The sequence below is a fragment of the Labeo rohita genome, chromosome 17 (genome assembly GCF_022985175.1).
Source record: "Labeo rohita strain BAU-BD-2019 chromosome 17, IGBB_LRoh.1.0, whole genome shotgun sequence".
NCBI lineage: Eukaryota > Metazoa > Chordata > Actinopteri > Cypriniformes > Cyprinidae > Labeo > Labeo rohita.
In genome coordinates, this window is record NC_066885.1 from 31,232,074 (window position 1) to 31,259,343 (window position 27,270).

At 35.8% G+C, this 27,270-nt stretch overlaps 2 protein-coding genes across 2 annotated transcripts; both read left to right on the forward strand.

Moving 5' to 3' along the window:
* Positions 1–1,435: 1,435 nt before the first annotated feature.
* On the forward strand, positions 1,436–2,709 carry cga (glycoprotein hormones, alpha polypeptide). Its single transcript, XM_051134252.1, is given in 5 exon segments — positions 1,436–1,547; positions 1,704–1,802; positions 1,884–2,017; positions 2,019–2,072; positions 2,178–2,709. Coding segments are annotated over 4 exon segments (357 nt in total). The 5' UTR covers positions 1,436–1,547; positions 1,704–1,708; the 3' UTR covers positions 2,253–2,709.
* Positions 2,710–3,677: 968 nt separating this feature from the next.
* znf292a (zinc finger protein 292a) lies at positions 3,678–25,409 on the forward strand. Its single transcript, XM_051133398.1, has 8 exons — positions 3,678–3,822; positions 4,537–4,691; positions 12,200–12,278; positions 15,314–15,449; positions 15,598–15,800; positions 17,450–17,586; positions 19,126–19,264; positions 19,352–25,409. Exons 1-8 carry the CDS (start codon positions 3,688–3,690, stop codon positions 25,316–25,318), a joined length of 6,951 nt encoding a protein of 2,316 aa, XP_050989355.1. The 5' UTR covers positions 3,678–3,687; the 3' UTR covers positions 25,319–25,409.
* Positions 25,410–27,270: the final 1,861 nt, after the last annotated feature.

Below are 27,270 nucleotides of genomic sequence, written 5' to 3' on the forward strand. Positions count from 1 at the left end.
GGCATAATGTATCTGTGGCTTAGATTAGTGGCTATATGTGCGGATTCGTTCATCAGTAACCTGTAGAAGAACCTGATGAATGTGCAAATGCACATTTTCTGAATCTTGAAGTTTAGAGAAGTCGTTAGAGTGGGGAAATGTTTATTCAAGCCTAAATGTTTTCATAAGAAAAAACAAATTAAGTGAGTTTGTTGATTTTGACTATAGTTTGAGGTCACTTTCTTTATTAATGGCAACAACTAGTTTCTCAGAACTGCTGTATCAGTTTCATATTTGTAGAATTTTTGCATAATCTCAAAATGTATTTTCAGTTTTTTTTTTTTTTTTTTTTTTGTTTTTTTTTTAAATTGTTGTTTTGTTTTTTTCTGTTTTTTTATGCATTTAATAAATGGTTCATACATTGAAAAAATGGTGTAGGATTTACTTACAATTCTGCAAATTATTGTGCAAATAATTATAAAGGAATAAGTAACACTGAATCATCAAATGTTTAAGTAGAAAAGCTAATTACAAGGCTTTTTTTTAATAAACTGCATGTATCTGATTCTATAACTCAAGTGGAACTGCAGTGACATAAAGGGGTATAGCTTGATGGGTCTGATCAGAAAGTACAGAAGTTAGTGGGTTGGGAGCAGAGATATTCAAGCCATCTTTTTAGTAAAATGATTTAAAAGTAATGTAGATCTTCTGAAAGTTGACATCAAAATATTCATGTATTGTGTTCACTTCTGTAAAGTTTCTTTACCTGGTTTTTATAAAAAAGACTTTTAAAAGGGCTTTGTACACTGCCTAATTTAATTGGAGAACGTAAAAGGAAGCAGTACAATAAATAGACAAAGTAAAACTAAATCTAGACCAAAGGCTTCAAATGAACTGCAGTGTTGAAAATACAGTAGCATAAAATAGAAAAGAGAACATAAGCATTTTTGAGAGCATCTGCATGTTGTACTTGTCATTTCCTACAATGTTTGTTATTAATGTGACATACTCCTCCCATCTGGCATTGAAAATATTGAATTACCTTTGCATCAGGCATGAAACGGTACAATCCAAACCAAGGTCTTGTGGATTTGCTGCAGATGGAAAGATTGAGAGATAGTGAAGGCAAAGCAAACATTCAACCTTGACACTTGATACTGTGTTTATAGAAGAGATTAAGGCCAGCACTAATTACAGGTTAATTTACGTGTCAGTAAATCATGTAACAATCTGAAGGATTGATTAAAAAAGAAACCCAGCAGAACAAATGTTTTCTGTGCAATATTGGTGTTTTTTGTTTGTTTGTTTGTTTGTTTCTTTAATCAACTATGTAAACTATAAAAGTCATTCTGAAAGACAAAATATTGATTATTGAAACTGCAGTACATATTCAGTTATTTTCTTAATTTACCTAATGGATTACAAGGTCAACAAGGGAACAGTCACACACTCGGTCACATACACACACAAAACAGGGCAGACGTAAGCAAGGTATAAAAGGTAGCTATACCTGGTTCTGAGAAGACAGATTGATCACATCTCGCAGGAAGTCAAGAACGGTAAGAAAGGTAATTTTTCAAATGAAATATTTGTGAGCAAATTTTAAGAATGTTCTGTGTATCTATGTATGTATTTAATGTTAATTGAAAATATGAGTTTGGTTCTGCAAAGTATGTTAATTTTTTAGCTTTTTCTTTTCTTCTTCTTTTCCTTTTCTTTTATAGCCATCATGTTTTGGACAAGATATGCTGGAGCAAGTATATTATTGTTGTTAATGCTTATTCATCTCGGACAAATGTACCCACGAAGTGATATGAATAACTGTAAGTTGACAACCAGTGACTACATTTTGATACTTTATGTGGGACCATTTATTTTACTATTGTATTTTTATTTTATACAAGTTGGATGTGAGGAGTGCAAACTCAAGGAGAACAACATTTTCTCAAAACCTGGAGCTCCTGTCTATCAGTGTATGGGATGCTGTTTTTCTAGGGCTTACCCCACGCCACTGAGGTCCAAGAAAACCATGCTTGTTCCAAAAAAATATCACATCAGAAGCTACATGTTGTGTAGCCAAAGAAGTTAAACGGGTAAAATGTGCACTAATAATTGCTATTGCCATAATATTGTGTTTTATTATATTATTATTTCACTTAAATGTATATAACAAATATTGTTTTTGTATTTGTTTGTAGGTGCTTGTCAATGATGTCAAACTAGTGAACCACACAGACTGCCACTGCAGCACCTGTTACTATCATAAGTCTTAAAAGAAAAAGTGACATTCCATATTTGCTTGTGTTTGCCTAAAACTAGTTATATTCCTGTCTACCTGTAATTTTATGCCAATGCTTATTTTCTGTTCTTAAATCACAATGTCTAGTATATTTGATGTGAAAATTTATTAGTAGATTTTTTTTTAGCTGTGCATATTTACTTTTCTACCATGCATATTTAAATTCAAAACCATGTCAATTGTTAAGGCTGGTGGTTTTTCCACAACTTATTTTTTTAAAAGATGGCCATCATTACTGTAACCAACATCTTAAGCATATAGACTGTGATATTTTATCATTAATAAATTGCAAGAAAACATCATCACTGCACTCTGCTTGATATTAGTTTAAGCCCTGTTTTAATTGTAATTGCTCACTTATTTTGTCATCTTACAGATGTACAGTAAGATTGTTCAAATCCATAAATTAAATTAAAAATGTTTGCTTGTGACAGCTGCTTAGTTTCTTCTTTTTTCCAATACTTTTACACCTGCTTTATCCTTCGTAAGTTTGAAATCCTTTAAAATTCCTACACACAAATAAATTTTTCAAAGTGGGTTTTCGCATTGAAGCCATAAAGAATCATTCTGGAAGAAGGATTTTCAATGAATAGTTCATGTTGAGACCATTTTATTCAAAGCCCATGAAAGAGACTTAAACCTGATGCCATATGAACAAACCTCCACCCACGCTAAGAGAAACTGTCAGAAACTAATGCAACAGGACCACCAACCACACAATGACATCAACACATTACAGAAACCAAGGAATCATTGTGTACTTTTTTGCCGTTTCCTTTTCGTTGTTCAAAACAGTGTAAATGTGTATGTCTGTAATTTAATGTTACCAATGTAAAGCCTTTTTAACATGTCAGTAAAGCCATTTGAATCATAATCCAAAAATACCCTCAACAAAAACAATAGTCTCTCAAGGTTTTTTTCTTTTAAATGGATTCTTTTGTGTGATTGAACAGAAAGCGTTTGTTTGTTTTTTGTATTTATTTTATTATTTGTTATTATTATTTGTTATTTTAGTTTTATTGTTTTTTAAATGTATTTATTTATTTATTTTGTGTGTGATTTCAGTGAAAAGAGACGCCCCCATACCGCCTGCGCCATTGCTAGAACAGTTAAGTGAAGTTTCGAAAACTACTATGACGAAAGATTAGGTGATAAATATTAATTACGTTGCTTTGATGTACTTCATAGCAGTTACTATGGCGACTGCTTCACAGTCATAAATATTAAGTACGTATTGTAGACATCGCTTGGTAACGTTGCTTTAATGCAGATATTCTCTTGAATATTAATTAGGCTGTGCTGACGTTGCTCGGTAACCCTCTAATCGCGAATGCACGGGTCATGAATATTTGGATCAGGCCTTGGCCGTAGTAGTTTGAGATATTTGGGTTGGTGTGAATGCAGCGAAGATGGCGGAGGAGGAGGGTAACGCGACTGAGGTTGTGGCCCTCAGACACAAATTTCAGGATCTCATCTCTGAATTAAAAAGGAGTCCCGAGTCGTCGCTAGATGCCTCCAATAGTTTTTGTCAGGATTTCTGTCAAGTACGACTTTATTCATGCGTTTTAATCTGTCAGTCTTTGTTCGTGAACGATGCTGCATGTTTGCATCGCTGCACCAACGATAACAAAACTAACAATACTAATACAGTCATTCATAAATGTGATGGGTAAAGCACAAAAAGCTGTGTGCTGGAGAGACGAAGCATGATTGTGTTTTAAAGTCATTAAATCTTACAGTCATGCTGTTTGTTTGTATGGTACGGTCACAGCTCTTGATGGCTAACACATTAGCTTATTGTAGCAGCAGCCTGTACTTTCACTCAGAAAAAAATATTTTTGTTATATATAATCCTATAATATATCCTATCCTATATATAATCCTATTATTTTTATATAAAAAATAATATGATATATTTATAGGTTATTTATATATAACCTATAAAAAATAAAACTTTAAAGAGGCAATGTTGTAATTTTAATCTCTTTTATTGAAGAAAACTGCTGTTCTCAATTCATCATTTATCAGTTTGTAAATTCTTTGACCAGCAGATTCAATAAATCATGCTCGGATCAATATTTGATTTTAATATTTTGGACGTTGCTGAATATTGATATAAATCACTGCTGTTTTGTCAGATCTAGCTTGTACCATATTTCATGATTACTTTTACTATTGTTACATCCCTTTGTTGTTATTGACTATTGTATGGGCTGGGCCATACATTTATGGCTCTTGTTTTTTTTTTCCCCATGCAGGTTTTGATGCATCATGGATGTCAGTGGAGACCAGATGAAGATCCGCTTCCTCTTTTGGAGATGTACACAGTAGCTATAATGTGTTGTGCTGAGGCCAGCCCGTTCCTCAGCCCTGAATGTGAACACGTCACAGATGTGCTGGAGAAGTTATCATGGTGAGTATTTTTCATTGGTATTCTCTCTGGTTTGATGTATTGCAGTGGATTTGCATCATTGCTGTTTTTTAATTTCACTTGAACTGGATATGAGGTTTTAAAACAAAACAGGTTCAACATATGACATTTCCTTAATGAGGTTTCATAATTACCACAAATATTTTGTTTAATATTGGCATATTTAACATGGTTACTCACTGACTTAGGAAACATTATGTGCATCATGACCATAAGTCTTTAGTCACAAAATGAGTAATGTTAAATCATGGTAACAATATGTTTCACAATCTGGTTATTTTTGCTGCAAATACTAGCTTAACATTTAGGAAGTAATCCTTCCAAATACAGAGATTTGGAAGAATCTTTAACATACAAAGGTGTGGCTCGTGCTGACAAAGGTCAAAAAACCCACCAATGTATAATTCAAGTTTTCTAAAGCCAAATTGTTTGCTTGTCAATTATGTCAAATCCAAAACATGCATGCAAATAAGATTGACTATCTGTTTTTGTTTTCTTCAGTGGAAATGATTAAGATAACATTCTAGTTCACTTTTGAGAAATCACTTTGTCATTCTTGTGTGTAAATATTAACATAAGTATTTTTCAACAAGGATGATTTTAATACTTAGTACAAAGTTGAACTCAACCTGCGGAAGGCACCAATGGCCTGGCGGTTGTTGTTACACTTTAAAGCTGTTTTACAATAGAAATGCACCAGCAGCTGTCATTTTTAATGTCTTTAAAGGAGACCTATTATGCCCCTTTTTACAATATGTAATAGTAGTCTCAGGTGTCCTCATGCGTCTGTGAAGTTTCAGCTCAGAATACCCCACAGTTTATTTATTATATCATTTTGAAAATGCCAATTTTGAGCGGAAACAGAAACGCGCTGTTTTTCGTTCATGTCATTTTAAATGCAAATAAGCTGTTGCTCCCCGCCCCAGTTTCCAGAATACAGTTGTGCCTGCCAAAAAACTTGTTTTTGTTTTGATTATCATGTGTATCGATCTGAAATCATGCGTTTTAAAGCCACATTAGTTAAAACTTCTGATATATGGCTTTTGGAGCGCGCCCATCTGAAGCTCACGCACAGAAAGCACTGTCACACAGCATGTGAGTACTAAACTATGTTCTCTTTAATGTCTTACTGCATAAACTGTCAAATACACACAAGGTTATGGTAAGATCACACAGGAGTTACAAAAACAGTCGGTTATATCTGTAAACAAAGAAATCACACATTTATATTAGGTCTGTGGAAATGCGCACAAGGGGGCATATGATGTTGCTAAAACGTTTTGTGTATTTGGTGTAATGCAATGTGTTTACGTGGCTTAAGGTTAAAAAAAAAAATTCCACATACTTTACATTGTTGTTGCTCCTCTCTGCCCTGCCTTTCTGAAACACAAAGCTCATTGTTCTGAAAAGTGCGGTGTGCTCTGATTGGCCAGCTATCCGTTGCGTTGTGATTGGCCACATATCTCAATCGTGTGATGGAAATGTTAGCCCATGTTGTTTATTCCGTGTCCGGGCGCGACAAGACAAAAACAATAAAACCTATTATAAATGAGCCATTTGTTGCATTTAGTGGGGACGGTGGGGCGCTGCACACACTCAAATATTTGGGTTGTACTGTTTATTAACAGTGTTGTAAATATAACTTAACTACTGATTTCTAGTTGTGTACTCATTTGGAAGGCCAAAACAAGTAGTTTCGCTTTCGCAACGTCTCCACAACATGACGACGACAACAACAATATTACAGCGAGAATATAAATTACACCTTCTTTCTTTGCATGTACATTTCAGCAGTGTTATGCAAATCTTCCCACACAGTGACGTAGATTTGTAGGGGCGTGTTTGAAGGAGGCGTTTTAGGAAAGGTTGTGGCTGACTCTTAACTTTTATAAAGAATATCTCTTTGGGTTTGAGACTTTAATCTTTGCAACCTTACGGATCTTATATGTGTAGGAACAGCTTGTGACACTCCAAAGACAACGGAAAACATGAAATTGCATCATATGACCCCTGTAAGGGTCAGTGATATTATAATAAAATCCCTTTTCTGTGTCACCAGGGGAGTGAAATTTGATGCACTGGTTTTTTCACAAGCTTGCAGAAAAAGGCTTACTAAAAACAAAATTACTGGGTTGTCCTTTTTCACGTTTTCTGTGTTGGTAGATGCTAGGGATGCAACAAAACCGTTAAATTGTTAGAAAGATACTTACAGAAATTCAAAAATGTGTCCAACTACATTTTGTTGCACAGTAGCTTATACATTGTGCACGAAAATAATGATTTCAAACTTTGAATTTAATTTCAAATAAAATATAAACAAATAAACTTATTACTAGCAATAGCACAAATAAATACGATAGAATAAAGATACAGAAGAAATTAAATACGTGACTTTTTTTCTTCAATAGAATATTAAAATTTCTTAGCTGAAACCATAGTATTTGGTGATTAATAAAATGCAAGAGAATGTCATTTTCAAGAGTCAAAAAAGCATATCAGGCAACACAAAATGAATACCTGACGATATTTTGAGGAAGCGAATGGTCTGTACAAGAAACTGAACATTATTTGTAACATTATCACTTCTAGTGCCCTTGACTAAAACATTTTCTGATTGACTGATAGTCATTCATTCAAAGAGTTTAGTTGACTAATCCCACGTTTGTATTAATAAACCACAAAATTCAATGAGCCTTTAATTGCCTATAGCCTATCAGCTCTCAAGCACACACACAAAGCTTGCCACAGTGCACTGCAGATGTAATGATTCTGAATGTTTCAGGGAAACAACAGCAAGAAAAATGCCTTAACATCATAATTCATTGATAAACTAGTGTTTTCTGTATTTTCGGCTACACTGACTCGTCATCTCCACAGTGGACGTGCAAGTTTCATGCTGATTACATAATCTGAAAATAGTTGTTTTCCAGTTGAATTGTTTCATTTCACTATTCAGCTTCCACACTCCTCACAAACACTTAAACTGCGCACATTTTTTTAGATTAATGTTAAAGCGAGCTGCCATGTAGTGATGCTACTACTTACTGTGTTTAGATAATGTTTTAGATAAGGCACATTTAAGGTTGGTGAACGAAATGAACGTTTGCATGTCCTGACTGATGTACTGTAATTGCCACACAGACCAGCTGTTAATAATCTGTCCATCACTTTGTGTGAATTTTTTTTTTTCTTTCTGCGACTTAACAGAAATTTTGATCGACTATCCCTCTTCTCTCCGACTAACAGTTAGTCGACCATTAGGGGGCAGCCCTAATCATAGCGTATAATCCATAGCCTCAGGCAAATGGTCCAGAGTGATATCCAGTTCACAAGCTAATCGTTCTTTTGAATCTGTTCTTTTTAGTAAATTGTTTTAACCAAATGCAACTTAAACCAGCCCAGATTATGAATGAATTAATGTTTTTATGGTTTCTCATGGTTTATGTGAAAGGGAGTAAAACATAAACCATCTTTGATTTTACATCATTATTGGGGGCTTTAATAATATAATTGCATATGTGTTATCATTGCATAATTATGTAAAGAAACTGGTGAATCAGTTATTTGAACCAGGTCATTGAAACAAAGTGTCCGAAAGAACCAATTCGAAAAAGAATCAAACTTCCCTGTTTTTCTGAGGCTATTGATTACAATTTGTCTTTGCAATTATTACCTAATGTTGTAAATGACAGCACAGACAGATCGTTTCGCTTCATAAGACCTTGATATATCGTCAGGAGCCACAGGTATTTTTAGGTATAATTTTGTGTTGCCTGCCTGATATGCCTTTTATGATATGATTTTATGAATCAATAAGGGCCTTCTTTACTACTGGTTAAAGAAAAATCAGTAAATAAACACATTTTCATTTTTGGGTGTACTAACCCTTTTAGTTTTTCAGGTAGTTTATTAGTAGTATTTAGCTACAGAAATTATACAGAGGTTGAATTAAGTGATCAAATATCTTGTTTTCAGAAGATGAACGAATGTTACGTGTTTGGAACAGCATGAGAGTAATTGATGACAGAATTTTCATTCTTGGGTGAACTAACCATTTAATGCTGAAAGTCTCACAGCACAGCATGCAGGTCACTGTGTATGAATGATGTGGTGATGTAAAAAAACATTTTTGGATTGTATTGAGAGAGAGAATCAATCACACCATTTGTAAAATTACAGTCTCACAGCAAATTTTCAAATTACTGATTTAATCTGATAATCTGTGTGTATTAATTTGCTCTTTCACCCTACATGCTTTAGGGAAGAAATGTTTGAGGGAATTTCCTGAATTAGAAGCACTGAACCTATGGAAATGAGAAAAATGATGTGCAATACCTGCAATCCTGTGCCAAAAATATACAAACTATATTTTAATTTTCACCATGAGCATATGGGACACTGTGTCCAAGCTGTGTCCAAAATCACACCCTAGTGAGTCATTCCATGTCAAAGTATGCTATATTATGCAATTTTTTTATTTTTTGACGAAAGATACACATGTATAGTGATGAAAGCCTAAATATTAACTGTCTTGAATGAATAATCCACTATTTTGTAGAGGGAGGTCAAAATGACAATTTTCACCTGAGATTCAGAGTCAAATTACAGGGAGCTAAAAATGACTTCATAAAGATGGAAGCATCATAATGTTATTTTACGCAGAGGTTGGTAGTTCTATTGTTAATGCAACAATCTTTGTTGATTTATGTGCCAATGGTGACCATTCAAAAATGGGGAAACGGCACTTTTCAAGTTTTTCTCTAAAGTTTGCATGTCTGTATCTCAAGAAATATAAAATATATCTGAATGCCCTTTTAGATATTGGGTCTTAACAATCTTTCCTTTTGTCATCTTTATTTGTAATGCCTTATGAGATTCAGTTCCAGAGATAATGGAATTTCTGTATGGCTCCAGGAGTAAATCATTAAAATTTACACATTTTCAGTGATCAAAAACGAAATGTGGGTCAGTTTGCAAAAATACGAGACTTCTTTTCTTTTAAAGAGGAATGTCTGAAGAACAAATAATGTTAATACTAGAGATGTATCTCATTTCTTTCTGTCAAGACAACTGCATTGAAAATACCAGTCTGACTGTGATACATATTTTTTCCAAGGTTTGAGTGCCTATAACTCAAGTATTAAAGTATTAAGTATTAAAGATATCACAATATGATTTTAGATTCTAGTTCTTGATATGCTTTTCTTTTAGAATCATTTTCAAGGCCCTACATCATTCAGTCTTAGAGATATGGGGATCTCAATATATGGGGCTCCATTTTCAGATGTTGAATATTACCCATTTTTAGTGGTTGAAAACCAGATGTTGGTCACTTTGTGTGCAGCCGATGCTTATTTTATTTAAAGTACAATGTCTGAAGAAGAATAATGTTGAAATTAGTATTGTATCTTGTTTCCCTCTTACAAAACAGTTGCATAGAACATACCTATTTGAGTCTTATAAAAAATATTTTTCCAAAATTTGTGTGCCTATAACTCAAGAAGTATTTAAGTTCTTAATATAAGTTTAGATCCTGGTTCCAAAGAAACTTTTCTTTTGGAATCTAAAGGCCCTGTATGGTTTAATCCCAGAGATACTGAGATCTCAGTGCAGCTCCAAATTTAGTATCCGACCCGTTTTCAGTGGTCAAAAACCAAATGTAGTTTTGTGTTTATCTAGTCATTACAATGCAAATATGCAGATAATAACAGTAACCCAAGGATTAGGATTGTACAGTGTGTCATATTATAAATGACCAGAATTAATTGGAAATAATAGAAATAACACTACCCTATGAGGCATGGGATTTTTTTTAAACGTTACAATACTGCATGTTTAATCTCTTTCAGAAGCTGTTAAAATGAACAAAATTCCTTCTTCCAAATATACTTGAACTGATTACAATATAGAATCTTATGAATAGACTACAGAAAACAAGGTAATGTGCCTCTACTTGACCATTTCAGTGCATTTTTAGAACTCAGACAGGTATGTTCTATGCAATTGTTTTGACAGAGGGAAACAAGATACAATTCTAATTTCAATATTAATTCTTCTTTAGACATTGTTCTTTAAAATAAAATCAACATCGGCTGCATACAAAATGACCAACATTTTTTTTTGATCACTGAAAATGGGTAAAATTCAACAATCATGGACATGGAGCCTCACTGAGATCACCATATCTCTGGGACTGAATGATGTAGGGCCTTGAAAATTAAGATCCCAAAAGAAAATTATTAACAATTAGAATCTAAAATCATATTGCAATATCTTCATGACTTCATGAGTTACAGGCATGCAAACCTTGGAAAAAGAACATTTATGGCATTCAGTTATGTCCAGTGCGGTTGTCTTAACAGAAAGAAACAAGATACATCTCCAGTTTCAAGATTATTTATTCTTCTGACATTCCTCTTTAAAAGAAAAGAAGTATCATATTTTTTCAATCTGACCCACATTAGGTTTTTGACCACTGAATATGTGTACATTTTAATTATTTACTCCTGAAGCCATATTGAAATTTTAATATCTCTGGAACTGAATCTCATAGGGCATTAAAAATAAAAATGCCAAAAGTGTTACAGAAAGTTAAGACCCAGTATTTAAAAGGGCATTAAGATATCTTTAATATTTCTTGAGTTACATGCATCCAAACTTTAGAGAAAAGCTTGAAAAGTGCTGTTTCCCCATTTTTTGAATGGTCACCATTGGCACATAATGCAACAAAGATTGCTAAAGTCAACAGATTTTACTAACAGAACTACCAATCTCTGTGTAAAAATAAGATGATGCTGCCATTTTTCTGAAGTCATTTTTACCCCCTGTAATTTGACTCTGAATCTAAGTAATCTCTATACATGTGTATCTTTCTCCAGAAAAAATATTTGCAAAATCAAAAATTTGAGCTGGAGACCTCTAGTTGAGTTGACATGGAATCACCCTATACCCTAGTATATTTTTCTATGCTATGTAAGCATGTGTGCAGTCTGACCACTCTCAGACTAAATATTTTGGGCTGAAGGGGGGAGCTACTATGAATATAGTTTTTGGGTTAATTTATTTATTTTTTTTTGTTTTACGACATACCTATAAAGAAAGCTCCACTGATCAGTTCTTAATGCTGATGGTTGTTTCATGTTTTCAAAGACTAGAAACTATTCATGCTGCCTGGTTTGTGGAACGGGTGGTATTTTCTGTTTATACAGATAGAGTTTAGTGGCTAACAAAACTCATTATGTAATTTTTTTTTTATTATTATTATTTAGAAATGTATCATTCAGCTGTGCAGGAATTCTAATTCAAATAGCTGCAGAGCTGCAGTTCTCTGGGGTGCAATGCATATACCTACATCCATATTCGCTTACTGATTTTTGTTTACTATTTCACCATATAGTGCCCTGCTGTGCCATTCACTAAAAACAAATGAATCATTTTTAAATACAGTGTAAGTGAATTTACTCAATAGATGTTTTTTGTTCCCACTTAAGGAGCTGTCTGAATCTTCTGTTGTCATTCTCCGAGCAAATCCCTGGTGCCTTATGGGAGGAGTTTCAATCTTCTGTCAAGGTCAGAGACAATACTTTATTGTATGTTTTTATTAACATAAAGGTAAAATGCAGCATCTGGGGAATAGATGGATGGACATGGATCATTAAATTGTGAGGTAGAATGATACAATTAAGGTTCAGCTTTATTAACTGCTACAATTAGATACAGTGGCAATTAGCTACTTAATAGCTACAGTGGCTACCCTCTGAAGTATCTGAATAATGTTTTTTATTCACATATATTTTTGTTCACAGTGAATAAAATCATATACACGTATACATGCATACATACAAACAAATGTTGTGTGCTGTGATGATAAAAAGTGATTAAAATAAGAAACAGCACAAGTCGCTTGATCCATTTAGATGTTACACAGAGTTGTGTTATATAGTCAAAAGCCATGATAATGTACAATGCCCTCCACTAATATTGGCACCCTTGGTAAATATGAGCAAAGGTGGCTGTGAGAATAAATCTGCATTGTTTATCTTTTTAATATTTAATTAAAAAAATTCACAATATTCTAACCTGTCATTTAAGTAAAACTGTGGAAATCAGGGGGAAAATCTTATTATGAAATAAATGTTTTTCTTTGGTTCATGTTGACCACAATTATTGGCACCCAATTATTGCAACATCCTTTATTCAGGATGACAGCTCTGAGTTTTCTCCTTTAATGCCTGAAGAGTTTGGAGAACACCTGACAGGAGAACACCTGACAAGAGATCAGAGACTATTCCTTCATACAGAAACTCTTCAGATCCTTTAGTTTCCCAGCTCCATGCTGGTGCTTCTTCTCTTCAGTTCACCTCACGCATTTTCTATAGGGTTGAGGTTAGGCAACTGGGAGGGCCATGGCAAAAGCTTCATTTTATGCTCAGTGACACATTTTTGTGTTGATTTTGATGTTTGATTTGGATCACTGTCCTGATGGAAGATCCAACCACAGCTCATTATCGAACTTCTAACAGTCAGGTTTACATTTTTTATCTGTTGGTATTTGCTAGAATCCATGATGCCATGTATCTGAACAAGATGTCCAGGACCTCTGGCAGGAAAATAAGCCCACAACATTAAAGATCCAGCAATATATTTAACCGTGAGCATGGGGTACTTTTTGTACCAAACCTATCTTGAGTGTTTGCTGCCAGAAAGCTCTTTTTTTTATTTTTATCTGACCACAGAAGCCAGTCCCGTTTGAAATTCAAGTTGTGTCTGACAACTGAATATGCTGGAGTTTGTTTTTGTATGAGCAAGGAGGATTTTTCTTGAAACCCTCCTGAACAACATTTGGTGACGTAGGGGCTGTCTGAATTTTTTTTTAGTCTTTTGACCCCAAGACGCAACTTATCTCTGCAATTCTCCTACTGTGATCCTTGGAGAGTCTTTGGACACTTAAACTCTCCTCCTCACCATGCATTAGGACGATATAGACACACATCCTTTTCCAGGCAGATTTGTAACATCTTTAGATAACTGGAATTCTTAATTATTGTCCTAATGATGGAAATTGGGATTTTCAATGCTTTAGCTCTTTTCTTACAGCCATTTTCTATTTTGTGAAGCTCAACAATCTATTATTTGGTTTTATTCCTTGTCATGGATGATTAAGGAAATTTGGCCTTTGTGCTCCTCATATTTATAATCCTGTGAAACAGTAAGTTATTGCTGGACAGTATCATTCTAGTGTGCTATATGAATGGGAATATAGTTCAGAGATATTTTTATTATAAATAATAATTAAATTATAATTTCTAAGGGTGCCAATAATTGTGCCCAACATGCATATGAGAAAAACATTTATTTCATAACGTAAGTTTCCCCCCACTTTTAATTGTTTTACTTCAATGAAAGGTTAGCATTTTGTGAATTTTTTTGAATGTAAGATCATAAAGATAAACAAAGCAGATTTATTTTCATAGCCGTCTTTGCTCATATTTACCAAGGGTGCCAATATTAGTGGAGGGCACTGTAAACTGTATGATGAGGTAAAGTGCATAAACACCAATACATAATTACAGCATCATTGTAATTAACTTGCTGTTAGTAACACTGTACAAATAACAAAAAAAAATATATACATTAAGAGTAAGTGCTTTTGTATTTTTGCTTAAGTAAAATTAGTTTTTGTTTTTTTTACTGTTTCATTAAGCTTTAACTTAGCTACAAGAAATGTTAGTCATTTTGTCTTTTTAATACTCGATAGATCAACTGAAGTTAAGCAGTCAGTCTCAGGTTTTTAATGCACCATCTTAAGTTAAAATGAGTAAGAACCTGTCTCAAAATGCAGCGGCAATTTCCATTCATTGTGCACTATGTGTGTGTGTATCTGGTACCATAATGTCAACAGCAGGTCCTCCAGTTCCTGTACATTGGGGTGGTGGGGATGTAACGCGAAGCCACTTTTACAAGTCGAACCACAAATGTTAGACTGGGTGAATTTGGAGGCCATGGCATTAACAGAAATTCCCCATGTTCTTCAAACCACTCATTGACTATTTTGGCATTGTGGCAGAGTGGTGCATTATCCTGTTGGTAATGGATACCTGACAGCTGTTGTGCTATTGGGATAACAAGGCCTAAAATGTCCCAAGAAAACATATGCCCACAGTGTAACCGGCCTGTGTCCTCTGGCATCAGTGAGCTGGATGACATTTCGTTGTTTGGCCATCCGTGCACTACTTTTAATATGTACTCACTTCAGTGGCATGTAAACAACCTACACGGCAGTTGCTGTGCCATCACAATTTGTCCTCCTTCAGACTGCGATAAATCGGCTGCTTTTCCCATTCTGACACTGAACACTCTGAAAGCCGGTCCTTGGATGTATATACTGCTCTGTGAACTGCACCTGCTGCTGCTCATTACTGGGGTGATCATAATGTAATGGCTCATCAATATATAGTATATGACAACTATTTTTTTTAATTTATTGTAATTTTTAAATCACAATAAAACTATAATTCTTTGTGGAATTGCCTTGGACCTTGGAATGACCCATTACCACCACAATGTGTGCATTATGAGTGTGTTCTTGATTTCTCTTGGTACAGATGGCTCATAGCATTCTTCAGGCACATGGAAACTCACAGCTTCACACCCTGTTGACACTAGCAGAGGACAGTGGTGTGTGGTCCAATGCCACGCTATGTAGCCTTCTCTCAAGTGACACCCCTAATGTAGAGAAAGGTAAAATGCATTCTACTATCTATAACTTTCTTATTTGAATGTTCTGTTTTGGTTTATTCTCATTTGTTCCATATTGTGGTAATAATAGCATTAATTTATAATTGTATTGCTACTGTTGTTAACTTGATTGAATGTGCGTCTTCTATAGTTCATGAGTTTTTATCTCGAGAAGGACCTGAACTACTTCATATGCGTATAAAGCACCTCATTAAACAGAAGCATATGGACAAAGCTGCAAGACTAGCAAAGACATGCGCAGAGTTTCCTGAATTTGGAGGAAAAAAGAACTTCAGACAAATCTACCTCGTATGTCTGTGTGAAATAAAACCACAAGAAGAACTTATGCAAGAGGTAAGGTTCCTTAAAAAAAGGTCTGTCTACTTTGCATTAATGCTTAAGTTTAAGTGTATTTGGAATGTATTTTTGCTCTTTCACATTTTTTGCGTGGTTTGAATTTTTTTGAAATTTTGCTAATTCTCATATAAACACTGATCAGTGCTCCTACTGTATATCATATATGATAATCACAAGCTCAAATTTGCTTGACACAAAAGCCAATAATGTTCTCACGTTACACAAGTATGACTGAGCTGCTTTCATTCTGAAAATTCTGTCATCATTTATTCATGTTGTTCATCTTTGGAACACAAATGAAGATTTTTAATATTCTCTCATCCTTGATTAACGCACATACATGAAGCTCATCAAACATGGTAAACATGGAAGCCCAATTGTATTTGCTTGATGTGCGAAAGCTCATTGGGCTTCTCTGTGTAACATATTTGATAAGCTCTGTCCATGTGCATTGTTCAGTGTTTATATATAAATAAAAGCCGAAAACATTAAATTATTTCATCATATAAAGCGATCATGTCTCTTCAGAAGACTCAATTCATATGAATGAATTCTTACAATGTCTTTTTGTACTTTTTGATGCATGAAAGTTGGATGGACAATAATGATGTGAGAATTAAGTATATTAAAATATTAATACAATTTTAATTTGTATTCCAAAGATGAACAAATTTCTTATGGGTTTAAAATGACATGAGAGTAAGTAAATCAGGGCTTGACAATTGTTTTCTTTACAATTTTTTTTTTTCTTTATAAAGAGGTACAAGGAGATATTTACAAGCAAAATAACACACACGGACACACTGGTGAGACAAAACATTATGACCACTCGTGTGAATATTGTAAATATGTGATGTGAATATTATTAATCATCTCCTAACAAGGTCACACGTGAAGGTCTGGGCAATTTATACGGTAAATGATCAGTTAATGTAGCCAGTGTGTTGGTGCAGGAGAAATGGGCAGAAATAAAGATCTGACTGACTTTGACTAAGGCTAGATTGTTGTGTCCAGACAACTGTGTTAGAGCATCTCTAAAACAGCAAGGCTTGCGGTGTGCTCCTGGTCAGCATTTGTGAGAACCTGCCTACCAAGAGTGGTCCAAGAAGGTACAAACTATGATAGGCTGTGAAGGTGCAGACTGGTCAGAGTGCCCATAATGATCCTGCTCCACAGCCGAAAGCCCCTAAAATGGGCACATGAGCAATGAAACAATGGTGTTCCCTGATAGCAGTGGCCTCTTTAAGCAGGACATTGCTACACTGCACACATTGCTCCGGAATGGTTTAAAGAAACAAAGAAGAGTTCAAGTATTGTCCTGATCTCCAAAAACCTCAAATGATAATCTGATCGAGCATCTGTGGGATCTGCTGGAACATCCAGTCCAATTCATGCCGAATCAACCTGGCAGCTTAAGGACAGAAAGGATCTACTGATAATGGCTTGTTACCACAGGACATCTTCAGGGTCTTTGGTGGGTCAGTGTTTTTTCGCCAGCACAAAGAGGGCCAAAAGCATATTAGAATGGTGTTCAAAATGTTTTGGCTCATCGGTGTGTCTGTGTGTCTGTGTGTGTGTGTGTGTGTGTGTGTGTATATATAGATACACACAAATTATAACCAAATTCTTTTCATTCTGTTTGATAGATAAAGGAGGTAGACTGCAAAGAGGCTCTGGACATGATTTGTAATTTAGAGTCTGAGGAAGATGAAAAGGGAGCTCTCAGTCTTTGTACAGCATTTTTCAAGCGCCAGCTTTTCAGTGGTGATGCTTATTGTGCCTGGTAAGCCCCTTGTTCTCACTTGGAATTTTCAGTCACTGTACATCAGTGCTGCACTAATGTAAAAATAACTGTGATTCTGCCAGCTACAACTGACCCTTCGCAAAAACTCGCCCTCTTTAGTTACTGTTGCTATGTCTGACAAAACAATGCCAGTCTCACATATTCTAACACAGTGAAAAATACATTGCGGAACAAAGAGGAAACTGACAACACACCAACAGACAAGACAGAGCAGGTTGCTTCAGGTATGAAACAAGGGTTCAGCTTTAAAATGTTGTTATTGTTTAAGAAGTTCAAACAATAAATACTGTTTTCTGGCTTTTAATGGGTCGTGACAGATCACTTTATTGCCTTATTAGATCAATCGATACCGGTCGTCTTTTCTTGAATGAACGGTCGTCTTACATGAATGAACATCAGAACGTATTTTCACGTTCAAAGGCAAAAAGATGTCAGTACACAAAATGTTTCAAGTTTAAGTTCATCGAAGTTAATCTACTCTCCTGTCTGATTTGTTTGTTGGACAGAATAGCGGGTTTAGCATTATGATTGGTCAGATCAACCAAGCTGTTTGCGAAGGGTCAATTAATTTTTCTTAAATGTTGTTATTTATTTATTTGTTTATTTTGTATGTGCAATGCATGCATATTTATTTGGCAAGTCAGTATTCTGATCATGTATTTCTTCTAAGCTCATACAAATTTCAAATGACATCAATCTAATTCATTTCTGTTAAGATTGTATATAATCATTTATAGGTATAGGTATATATATATATATATATATATATATATATATGTAGTGATGCACTTTAGTTTCTTTATTTTGATGAACTAGTATTAATTCACAAATCTGAGTATTCGTAAAACTGAATGTTAGTAGAATGAAGCAGTGCAACTTGCATGTATCATTTTTATGTAATCACTTAATATACTATTTCACCTGTGGAAAAACATTAGTAAAATAACTTTAAAAAGGAGCTGGACACATGCACCTATGTTACATTCTTTCACTATATTTTTAACTTGTTAGTGATGTCTTCTATTTAATCTTCTATTTAGTGATGTCATCCTATTTAATGTATTTGTGAATCCATCTCTACTGAAAGCAAGTAAGGTAGGTTGAAGTTCTGGAAAATAGTGGCACTGATTTAAGAGTTTAAGAGATTTAAGAGAGTTATCAGTGGTGTTACACCTAATTCTTTCTTAATTCTTAATTCTTTCCTTCTTAATTCTTAATTTTAGAAAGAATGTCTTGTCTTCTCAACCTATTATTTGGTTTATTATTTGGATTACATATCACCTGTAAATTACTATATACAATCCTACTAGAAATCAGAATCAGCGTGGTTTTGAATTGGGTACATTTGATAAAATGTGCTTGGAAAAATGTGTATGATCAGAAAATTTACTTGCTTAATAATTATCCACACACTGTACAAGTGGTGATGAAACAATGAATGAAGTTTTTGCATAAAGATAACTGAACAATTTTGAAAACAATAATTGTGATTATCATTTTATATTGTGCATCTTACAGGGAGCTGACACTGTTTTGGAGTAAACTACTAATACGGCTCGAATCAAAACAGGCCTTTTTGGAGCAATGCAGACTGTTAGCGCGCCTCTCTGGGAGTGTGTACCATATTCTGCTCCTCATCAAAGTCATTCAGGCTGAGGTTAGAAAAGTTTTTGTTTTTATGTCAGTGTGTTTTGGAAACCAAGGCATTGGCACTCAGTTGACAGTGACATTTTTGTTTCCTTAGGTTGAGGAAGGAGGACTTTCAGTGTGCATCGAAATGTGCATTCAAGCACTAAAAATGGGAGTTAATGATAACGAGGGCTGTAATATCTCCATCTGCAAAACAATCTCTTGTTTGCTGCCTTTAGACTTGGAAGTAAAACAGGCTTGTCAACTCACTGAGTTCCTGATAAAGCCATCTTTGGACTCTTATTATGCTGTTGAGACTCTCTTTAATGAGCCTGACCAAAAGCTTGAGCAGGATGATCCTCCGATTCTAAACTCACTACGCTGTGACCTGTTGTTGGCCTTAAAGACTAAGTGGCCTTTCGATCCGGAGTTCTGGGACTGGAAAACTCTAAAACGTCAATGCCTTGCTTTGATGGGTCAGGAGGCAGCAGCTATATTGTCTACTGACAAATTTACCGACAGTGAAGACAATGAAATCCATGACCCTGATGAGAAATATTTTAGACATCTGCATTTCACCCATAGTCCTAATTACGAACTCAGTGAAGTTGAAGCAGAAAGAAAGAAGAAAAGGGAAATGAAGAAGATGAGAGAGAGGGGATTTGTTTCTGCTCGATTCCGCAACTGGCAAGCTTATATGCAGTATTGTGTTTTGTGTGATAAAGAGTTCCTTGGACACAGGATTGTGAAGCATGCATTGAAGCATGTCCAAGATGGGATTTTCCGCTGCCCAATATGTGCGGAGACTTTTGAAAATAGGGCAATTCTAGAGCCTCATGTGGCATCACATGTAAAGCAGTCATGTAAGGAACGTCTTGCTGCTATGGGTGTGAGCAAGAAACGTCCCAGTTCTGACACCAAGTTGACACCAGCTAGCAGTACTTTGAGCAAAGAAGAGCACTACAGCAAAACAGCTGCAGAAGTTAGCCAAGGGACAATTTGCAATAACTTAAATGCTTCAAACGGTAGTCCCGTCACAGATGTGAAAAGTAAAACTAAATCATCATCCCAAAAACAGGGCAACCCTATTCGTGATGTTAACAACACTAAACTTTGTTCCTGCCCTGTTACAAGCTGTCAGAAGGTTTTTAAATACTTCAGGAATTTGGTCGCACATGTTAAGGCCCACAAAAATGAACAGGAAGCAACACATTTCCTTGAAATACAGAGCCAGAAAGCTTTGTGCCAATATTGTCACCGTCAGTTTGTTAATGTGACCCATCTTAATGATCACTTACAGATGCACTGTGGCGAGAAGCCATATTTTTGCATTCAGCTTGGATGTAACTTCAGCTTTTCTTCTCACGCTGAGCTTCTCATACACAGAAAAGTGCATGCTGATTTTAAGGCACAGTGTGCATATCCAAACTGTGAGAGAGTATTCAATGAAACATACTTGCTGTATGATCATGAATCGCAGCACTACACGTCGTTCTCCTGCAAAAGTCATAACTGTGACAAGGTGTTCTACACCCTGTCTGAGCTAGATTTGCATCAGAAAGGACACAGAAAGCAGAACCGCTCTGCTGTTGATTTGGGCTCGCCTTCTCAAGTGGAATTACCAGCTTTAACTTGTCCTGCCTTAGAGTTGCCTCCAAGCCAAATTAAAGAGGTTTCTCAAGAGTCTACCACAGTAGAAATGAAATGCACAGTTGAAAACATAGTAGACACCACTCAAGATTCCACTGAACAGCCTAAGCATCTTGTATCAGGCACAGCTCAGATGATAGTGGGCAAAAATGATTCCCAAACTAATGCTATTCAGCCTGATGCATCTAAGTCATCTCATTGTCTTGAGAGGACAAAGCAGTCGCGTCTTGAATCTTGCTATGTAAAACTGCAGCCTATTCTCATCAAGTGCAATGATCCAATGTATTTAAATGCTCTCAAGAATGCTGACAGTGAAACTCAAACACTCTTGAAGGATAAGAAATTGTTTTCTTTCCCACGGAGTCAGCTTGAGCCTTCAACATTGAAGTCACCTCCCTCTGTGAAAAAAGCCAACAGAGAAGAAGGTCTGACTCATGTGTGTCCATTCGAAACCTGCACACGGAAATACAGCACCTCAAAAAGTTTATCGAGACATGTCAAAAATGTTCATTCTGAGGCCTTTGAGGAGTGGAAGCTGTCAAAGAAGTACAAACGGATTGCTGAAATTGCTGCAAAAAAATCTTCATCTGAGCACACAACCACTAGCTCTCAGATACCAAAATGGACGAGCCGTTCCAGACCAGCTGAACATAGCGCATTTCTGGAGACAGTGATTCAAAGTCCTTCTTCTGCTTTTTCCAATCACGATAGTATGCAGTCTGCAAGTGCCAAGTTTTGCTCTCAGCTTGAAAACACTCCAAGTACAACGTCACCAAACCAGGCAAGTCTGATGCAGTTGCCAATAACTCAGACATGGGAAACACCTTCACTGGAAAATTTGGATTCAGGTTTTTCTGTACACGATCCCTACCGCGCTACGATTTTATCTGACAACCAACATACAAACCCACCATACCATTCTGACACAGTCTTGGATTACGCATCTCCCTCATCTTATGATGACATCATCCCCCTTTCTGTGAATGCCCACGCACCCTCCAGTGTGATGAACGAAGCCTCAAAATACGTGTCAAGCTCTCTTAGAGTACTACATGCACTTAACAACGATCAGACTTGTGACTTGTCACAGGTTGAGTCAGGTGTTAATCCTGGATTCAGTCAAATCGGACAAAACCATCTCAGTGATATTTCCATCAGCGCTGGTTTGCTGCAAACAGGATCTTTGTCTGGACAGAATTCCAGCCTATATTTTTCAACTTTGCCTTCAGAGGCAAGTCCTATCTCAGTGCAGTCGTTGGCAAATTCAAACAAAGAAATCAGCACTGATAGTACTGATGCATTATTCTCGTCAGACATCAAATGTATGCCGAATCTTTTAACCCCTCATTTTAAGGAATCGTCAGAAGATTTCTTTGGTGCTGCCCCCCTGACTGATGAGAAAAGTCCAGAAGATTTTTGTAATCATGAATTACAAGACGAAATCCCTTCAGATGACCAGAACGTTTCAGGCTCTGGAGAAGCTGGGAAATCCAAAAAAATTAAATCATCTAAGAGAACAAAATGGCCTGCCATAATACAGGATGGTAAAGTCATTTGCTGCAGGTGCTATAGAGAGTTTTCGAGCACAAAGTCACTTGGAGGTCATTTATCAAAACGTTCCCAGTGCAAACCTGTAGATGAAATTGATCTTACTGCTGACTTACCAGTATCATTTCTTGATTTTCTGAATGATCCTGATATTTCAACGGTACAAATGCCTCTTCCTGTGAATGACATACATGAGCACAATCACAAACCCTGCATCTATGCACCATCAGAATCAAATACCTTTAATGGGAACACTGTAACAAGCATGCAAAGCACAGACAGTGTCCAGAACACCAACATGTCCACACAAGACCCCTCTGAAATGACTACAAATTACAGTTTCTTCCATTCACCTGTAGCAAACACAGGCACAGAACTCAAACCTGAAGCTGAACTCATCCCTGCAAATACTGGTGAAGATGGCAAAATCATAGAAATTGAAAGGGCACTACAGCGTCTTGATTTAGTTGATATACTCAGTCAAGACAAATGTGTATCTGAGAGCACTAACCTGCATGATCTAAGCTCTGAGGCTGTCACCAGAAATGATCAGTGTCATACAGTGAAAAGTGTTGTACAAAACGAAGAGAAATGCATTTTAAAGCCCTTCAGATGTAAAGAAGGCTGTGTTTATGGAGCAATGACAAAAGAAGCTTTATTTAAACACCTTAGTCGTGTACATGATTACAGTGAGGACAGGATAAATGAAATGAAGAAAAACCCAGACAAATTAGCACCTTACAGCTGTCATCTATGTTCCAAGACATTTACCAGAACCACAGGCCTTAAAATTCACTACAAAAATGTCCACCATTTTTCAAAAGAAGAAATGTCTTGCTTGAAAATCGGTCTTGGTTATAGAAAGATTAAAAAAACTACAGAAAATGTGTCTGACAATGTGCACACCAGTCTCATCGTCGGCCAAGGAAATGACTCCCTATCAGAGCAGTCTCAATCCCAAATCAGTGCAAATTTGACTGTTACATCTGTTGATTCAAATGTTAAAGGAAAAGCCAGCATCGTTGCCAAAAGAAAAAATAAATGCTCCACACAAAAGTCCATTACAGTTGCCAGCACTGACACCTGCAGGACTGTGGAAGCATCACAGAAAAGTGCAACAAATCTTGATGGGCTTTCAGCTAAAAATGTAAAACAAGAAGGCCCCTCTCTGACTGAAGCGAATCGTGTTACTGAATTAAAAGAGCCAGGGATATTTGCAATGCAAGAGCTGAGTGGTGGAAGTCCGTGTGTCATTGACACAATTAATGCTCCAGACAAAAGAACAGAATATGCAACTCCACAATCTCACAGCCAAATTGAGACGCATTCAAATGTGATGGTTGATCTTCAGGAAAAAGCTAAATTGCCAGTAGACAGTGTTGATTTTGGTGATTCAAGTGATGCACAAACAATGTACCGGCCATACCGATGCGTGCATGAAGGATGTGTGGCTGCCTTTTCAATCCAACAAAATCTTATCCTCCATTATAGGGCTATGCATCAGTCAGAATGTGATGAAAAAAACAGTGCTAAAGAAACTGATGGAGTTGTCCAAGTGCAGGAATACAGATGCCAGGTCAAACAATGCTCAAAAGTAGTGTCGAAAGTTACAAGTTTGTTGAAACACTATCTCTTACTCCACAGATGCACATTGGAAAAAGCAAGTGCATTGTTATCCGGTGTTGAGGTAGGCACGTTTCAGTGTGACCAGTCAAAATGTTCCGCTCACTTCACGTGTCATTTGAAGTACATTGATCATATCAAAAATGATCACAAAGCAATAAAGGTTTCGGCAGATGGGGACTTTGAGAGTGTGGACCTCACATTCAGATGTCAATTCGAAGGTTGTGACAGGGTATATACAACCAAGTCGAACCTTCTTCGACATCTTATGAAGAAACATGATGCTACTTTTGAAACTATGAAAGAGAAACAAGAAAATGGGATTGGGGATGATGTTCAGGCAAAAAAGTTAAGTACAGGTTCTAACAATGGAAAAGAGAATATTGAAAATAACAGTATTAAAATGAAGAAGAAGAATTCAAAAAAGAAAGAGGACAAGGGCCAAAACCATTGCATGGCAATAGAAAAGCCTGCTCTTAAATCCACTGATGAAGCATCTGCCATGTGCAATGAAAGACTTCCTTTACAGTACCCATGCATGGTTGAGAGTTGTGATTCAGTAATGAGTGCTGAACAAAAAACGGAACAGGATGTTGAGGATCAGAGAAGCCACTTCATATCTTGCAAGGAAAGCAACGAGATGCCCGAAGCAGGTAGTACCTCAAAAAATGTTGAAGTTGAGAAAGCAGTCTTTGATGGAGATCAAACTGAGAATTCCAAGGTCACTTCTCAAAATGTAGACCCAGAGCCTGCAACAGAAGTTGTAGCTAATGAAGGTTTCGCTTCCACAGCCACGCCGGTAATCAAACGGAAAAGGGGTCGTCCACGGAAGTCAGAATGTAGGAACAAAATAAGCGTCGAGAGAAAACAAAGTCTTCGGAACTGCTCTGCTGAGCATGTTAAATGTATGCTCAAAGTCTCAGGATCCATACTGAACTCATCTAACTCTAAAGGGAACCATGTAGATAATGAAGTTGCACTAAAACTTTATAAGCCTTCAGAGTTTGAAACATCCGTCCTGAAGTTCAAAGAAGACTCCCTTTCCAATCCATCAAAACGACAGCGGACACTTCAACCAATCATCCAAGAAAGGGATCAAGTTCAGTGCATTGTTAATTTCAGAAATCCACTAAAGATTGAGACTGTCAAGAACGTTAAAATTGTTATGTATGAAAACCTATCCACTTGCTCTGAACATCTGCTAAGGCAACTTCAAGATATGCAGCCTATGGTTATCCTGAAAAAGGGGCTGCACAGTTGATGTTAGATGGTTATATATATATATATATATATATATATATATATATATATATATATATATATATATATATATATATATATATATATATATAGGCCTTGTTCTCAGGACCACATACTGTGTCACATGCTGCTGACAGGTACATCCAGTTACACTTCTGCATTTATAGTAGTTCCAACACCTTGTTTGTTAATGGATTTTGATTAGTGCTTTAAAAGAAGAATAAAACTTTTGTACAATATTTAACATTTTGATGTACCATTATGGTTGTGTTAAAAAACCATTTTGTATTTCTGAAATTCTCGGATAAAAATTAGATGAAAACATTTTTAAAAATGTACAATTTTGTGTAGAATGATACAGTTATGATATATCCCTGTGGGATTGTATTTTTTTTTTTTTTTTTTTTTTTTTTTTTTTTTTTGGCTACTGTTGTTGTTGTTTTTGAAAGTATTTATTTTTAACTTAACATTAGTGTGTCAGTGTACTTGTCTTCCACCTAACATTCAATATAAGTAAACTGAATGCTCAGTGTAAATTGTGGCATCCACATGACTACTTGGTGTCGGATTGTGGTGTTTGCAATTCTGAGGTTCTTTTCTCCAGAATTCAAGAATGAGGTGAAATGTTTCAGTGTGAACATTCAATATAGCACAGAAATGAAGGACAAAGTACAAACTAAGGAGGAGGAAAAATAAAGCTGTTAAAAGAATTTACAAGTGCAAAGTATTTTTTATTGTGTGTCATTTTACAATAAAAATATATGCGCACTAAGCATGGACTTGTAGCCACAAACAAGACAAACAAATTAAACTTATTGGCAGAATCAAGACCAAAGGTGCAACAAACACTTGCTGATTCTCAAAAAGGCAACATGATGCATTTAAGAGCTGGGCGGTGTCAAGTTCTGCTTGTTTTTTTACTTCCTGAAAAAAATAAGCTCTTTAAAGGGGGCTATATGTGGAATTCAGAAACCTTTGTTATTAGCAACAGTCCGTAGAGTGAACTGCAGCTATCAGCTTATGCACACCTAACATAGAGACTGAACGCGATTCAAGGCCCCAATACTCATGGCAAAAATCTGATCCTTTTTCACTCTTTGCTTAGAAGTTAAAAAAAGTTGGAAAAATACATTTGCAGCAATATACTTTTAACAAGCACCCAAATGCTATCCAGAGGGACATTTTCATGTAAATATGTGAATGAAACAAAAATGACAGCAGTGAGAAAGCAGCTAAAAAAGAGCTTGATCTTAGCGATGTGGATATTTCAGCAGCTTATGACGGATCGGGTAAATAAAATTACACTTTTATGACAGATTATAAAGTATATTTGATACCACAGACCAGGCATGGGCAAACTCTGTCTTGGAGGGCTGGTGTTGATCTGGGTATCTGAGACTATAGTTTGAATTTATCTCTTTTCTTTGCATGGCACATCGAGATTACAGAAATGAATCTCTGAAATGAAATATGGGCTTCATTTCTCCAGTCTTCAGTGTCACATGAGATCATTCTAATATGCTGATTTATTATCAATGTTGTGGCAGTTGTGCTGTTTAATATATTGGAAACTGCTACTTTTTTCAGGATTCTTTGATGAATAAAAAGTTAAAAAAGAACAACATTTATTCAAAATATAGATATATTTTGTAACAATATGTCTTTACTATTACTTACTGTATTAATTTATCAGCCTTTTTTTTAATAAAAAGAAAAGAACATACTGGCCCAAAACTTTTACAAAAAAAAAAAAGTGCTGAAAAGAATGCTGTTCTTTTTAATTTATACTTTCAACACATACACACAACCATTGAATAAACGTTCAGCAATCTTCGAAAACCTACCTGAATGACACAAGAACAATATGTGGTCAAATCATAATATTTTACTGTACAATAAGAAAAAGGACAATGGTGTAAGAAAATACCAAATATATCCCGAAAGTAGATTAAG

What these genes read in the sequence shown, in the direction of transcription:
- znf292a (XM_051133398.1), top strand. Translation starts at nt 3,688, where the DNA reads ATGGCGGAGGAGGAGGGTAACGCGACTGAGGTTGTGGCCCTCAGACAC. An exon ending in TTTGTCAGGATTTCTGTCAA is followed by an intron (nt 3,823 to 4,536) that starts GTACGACTTTAT and finishes TTCCCCATGCAG; the next exon opens with GTTTTGATGCATCATGGATG. An exon ending in GTGCTGGAGAAGTTATCATG is followed by an intron (nt 4,692 to 12,199) that starts GTGAGTATTTTT and finishes TTCCCACTTAAG; the next exon opens with GAGCTGTCTGAATCTTCTGT.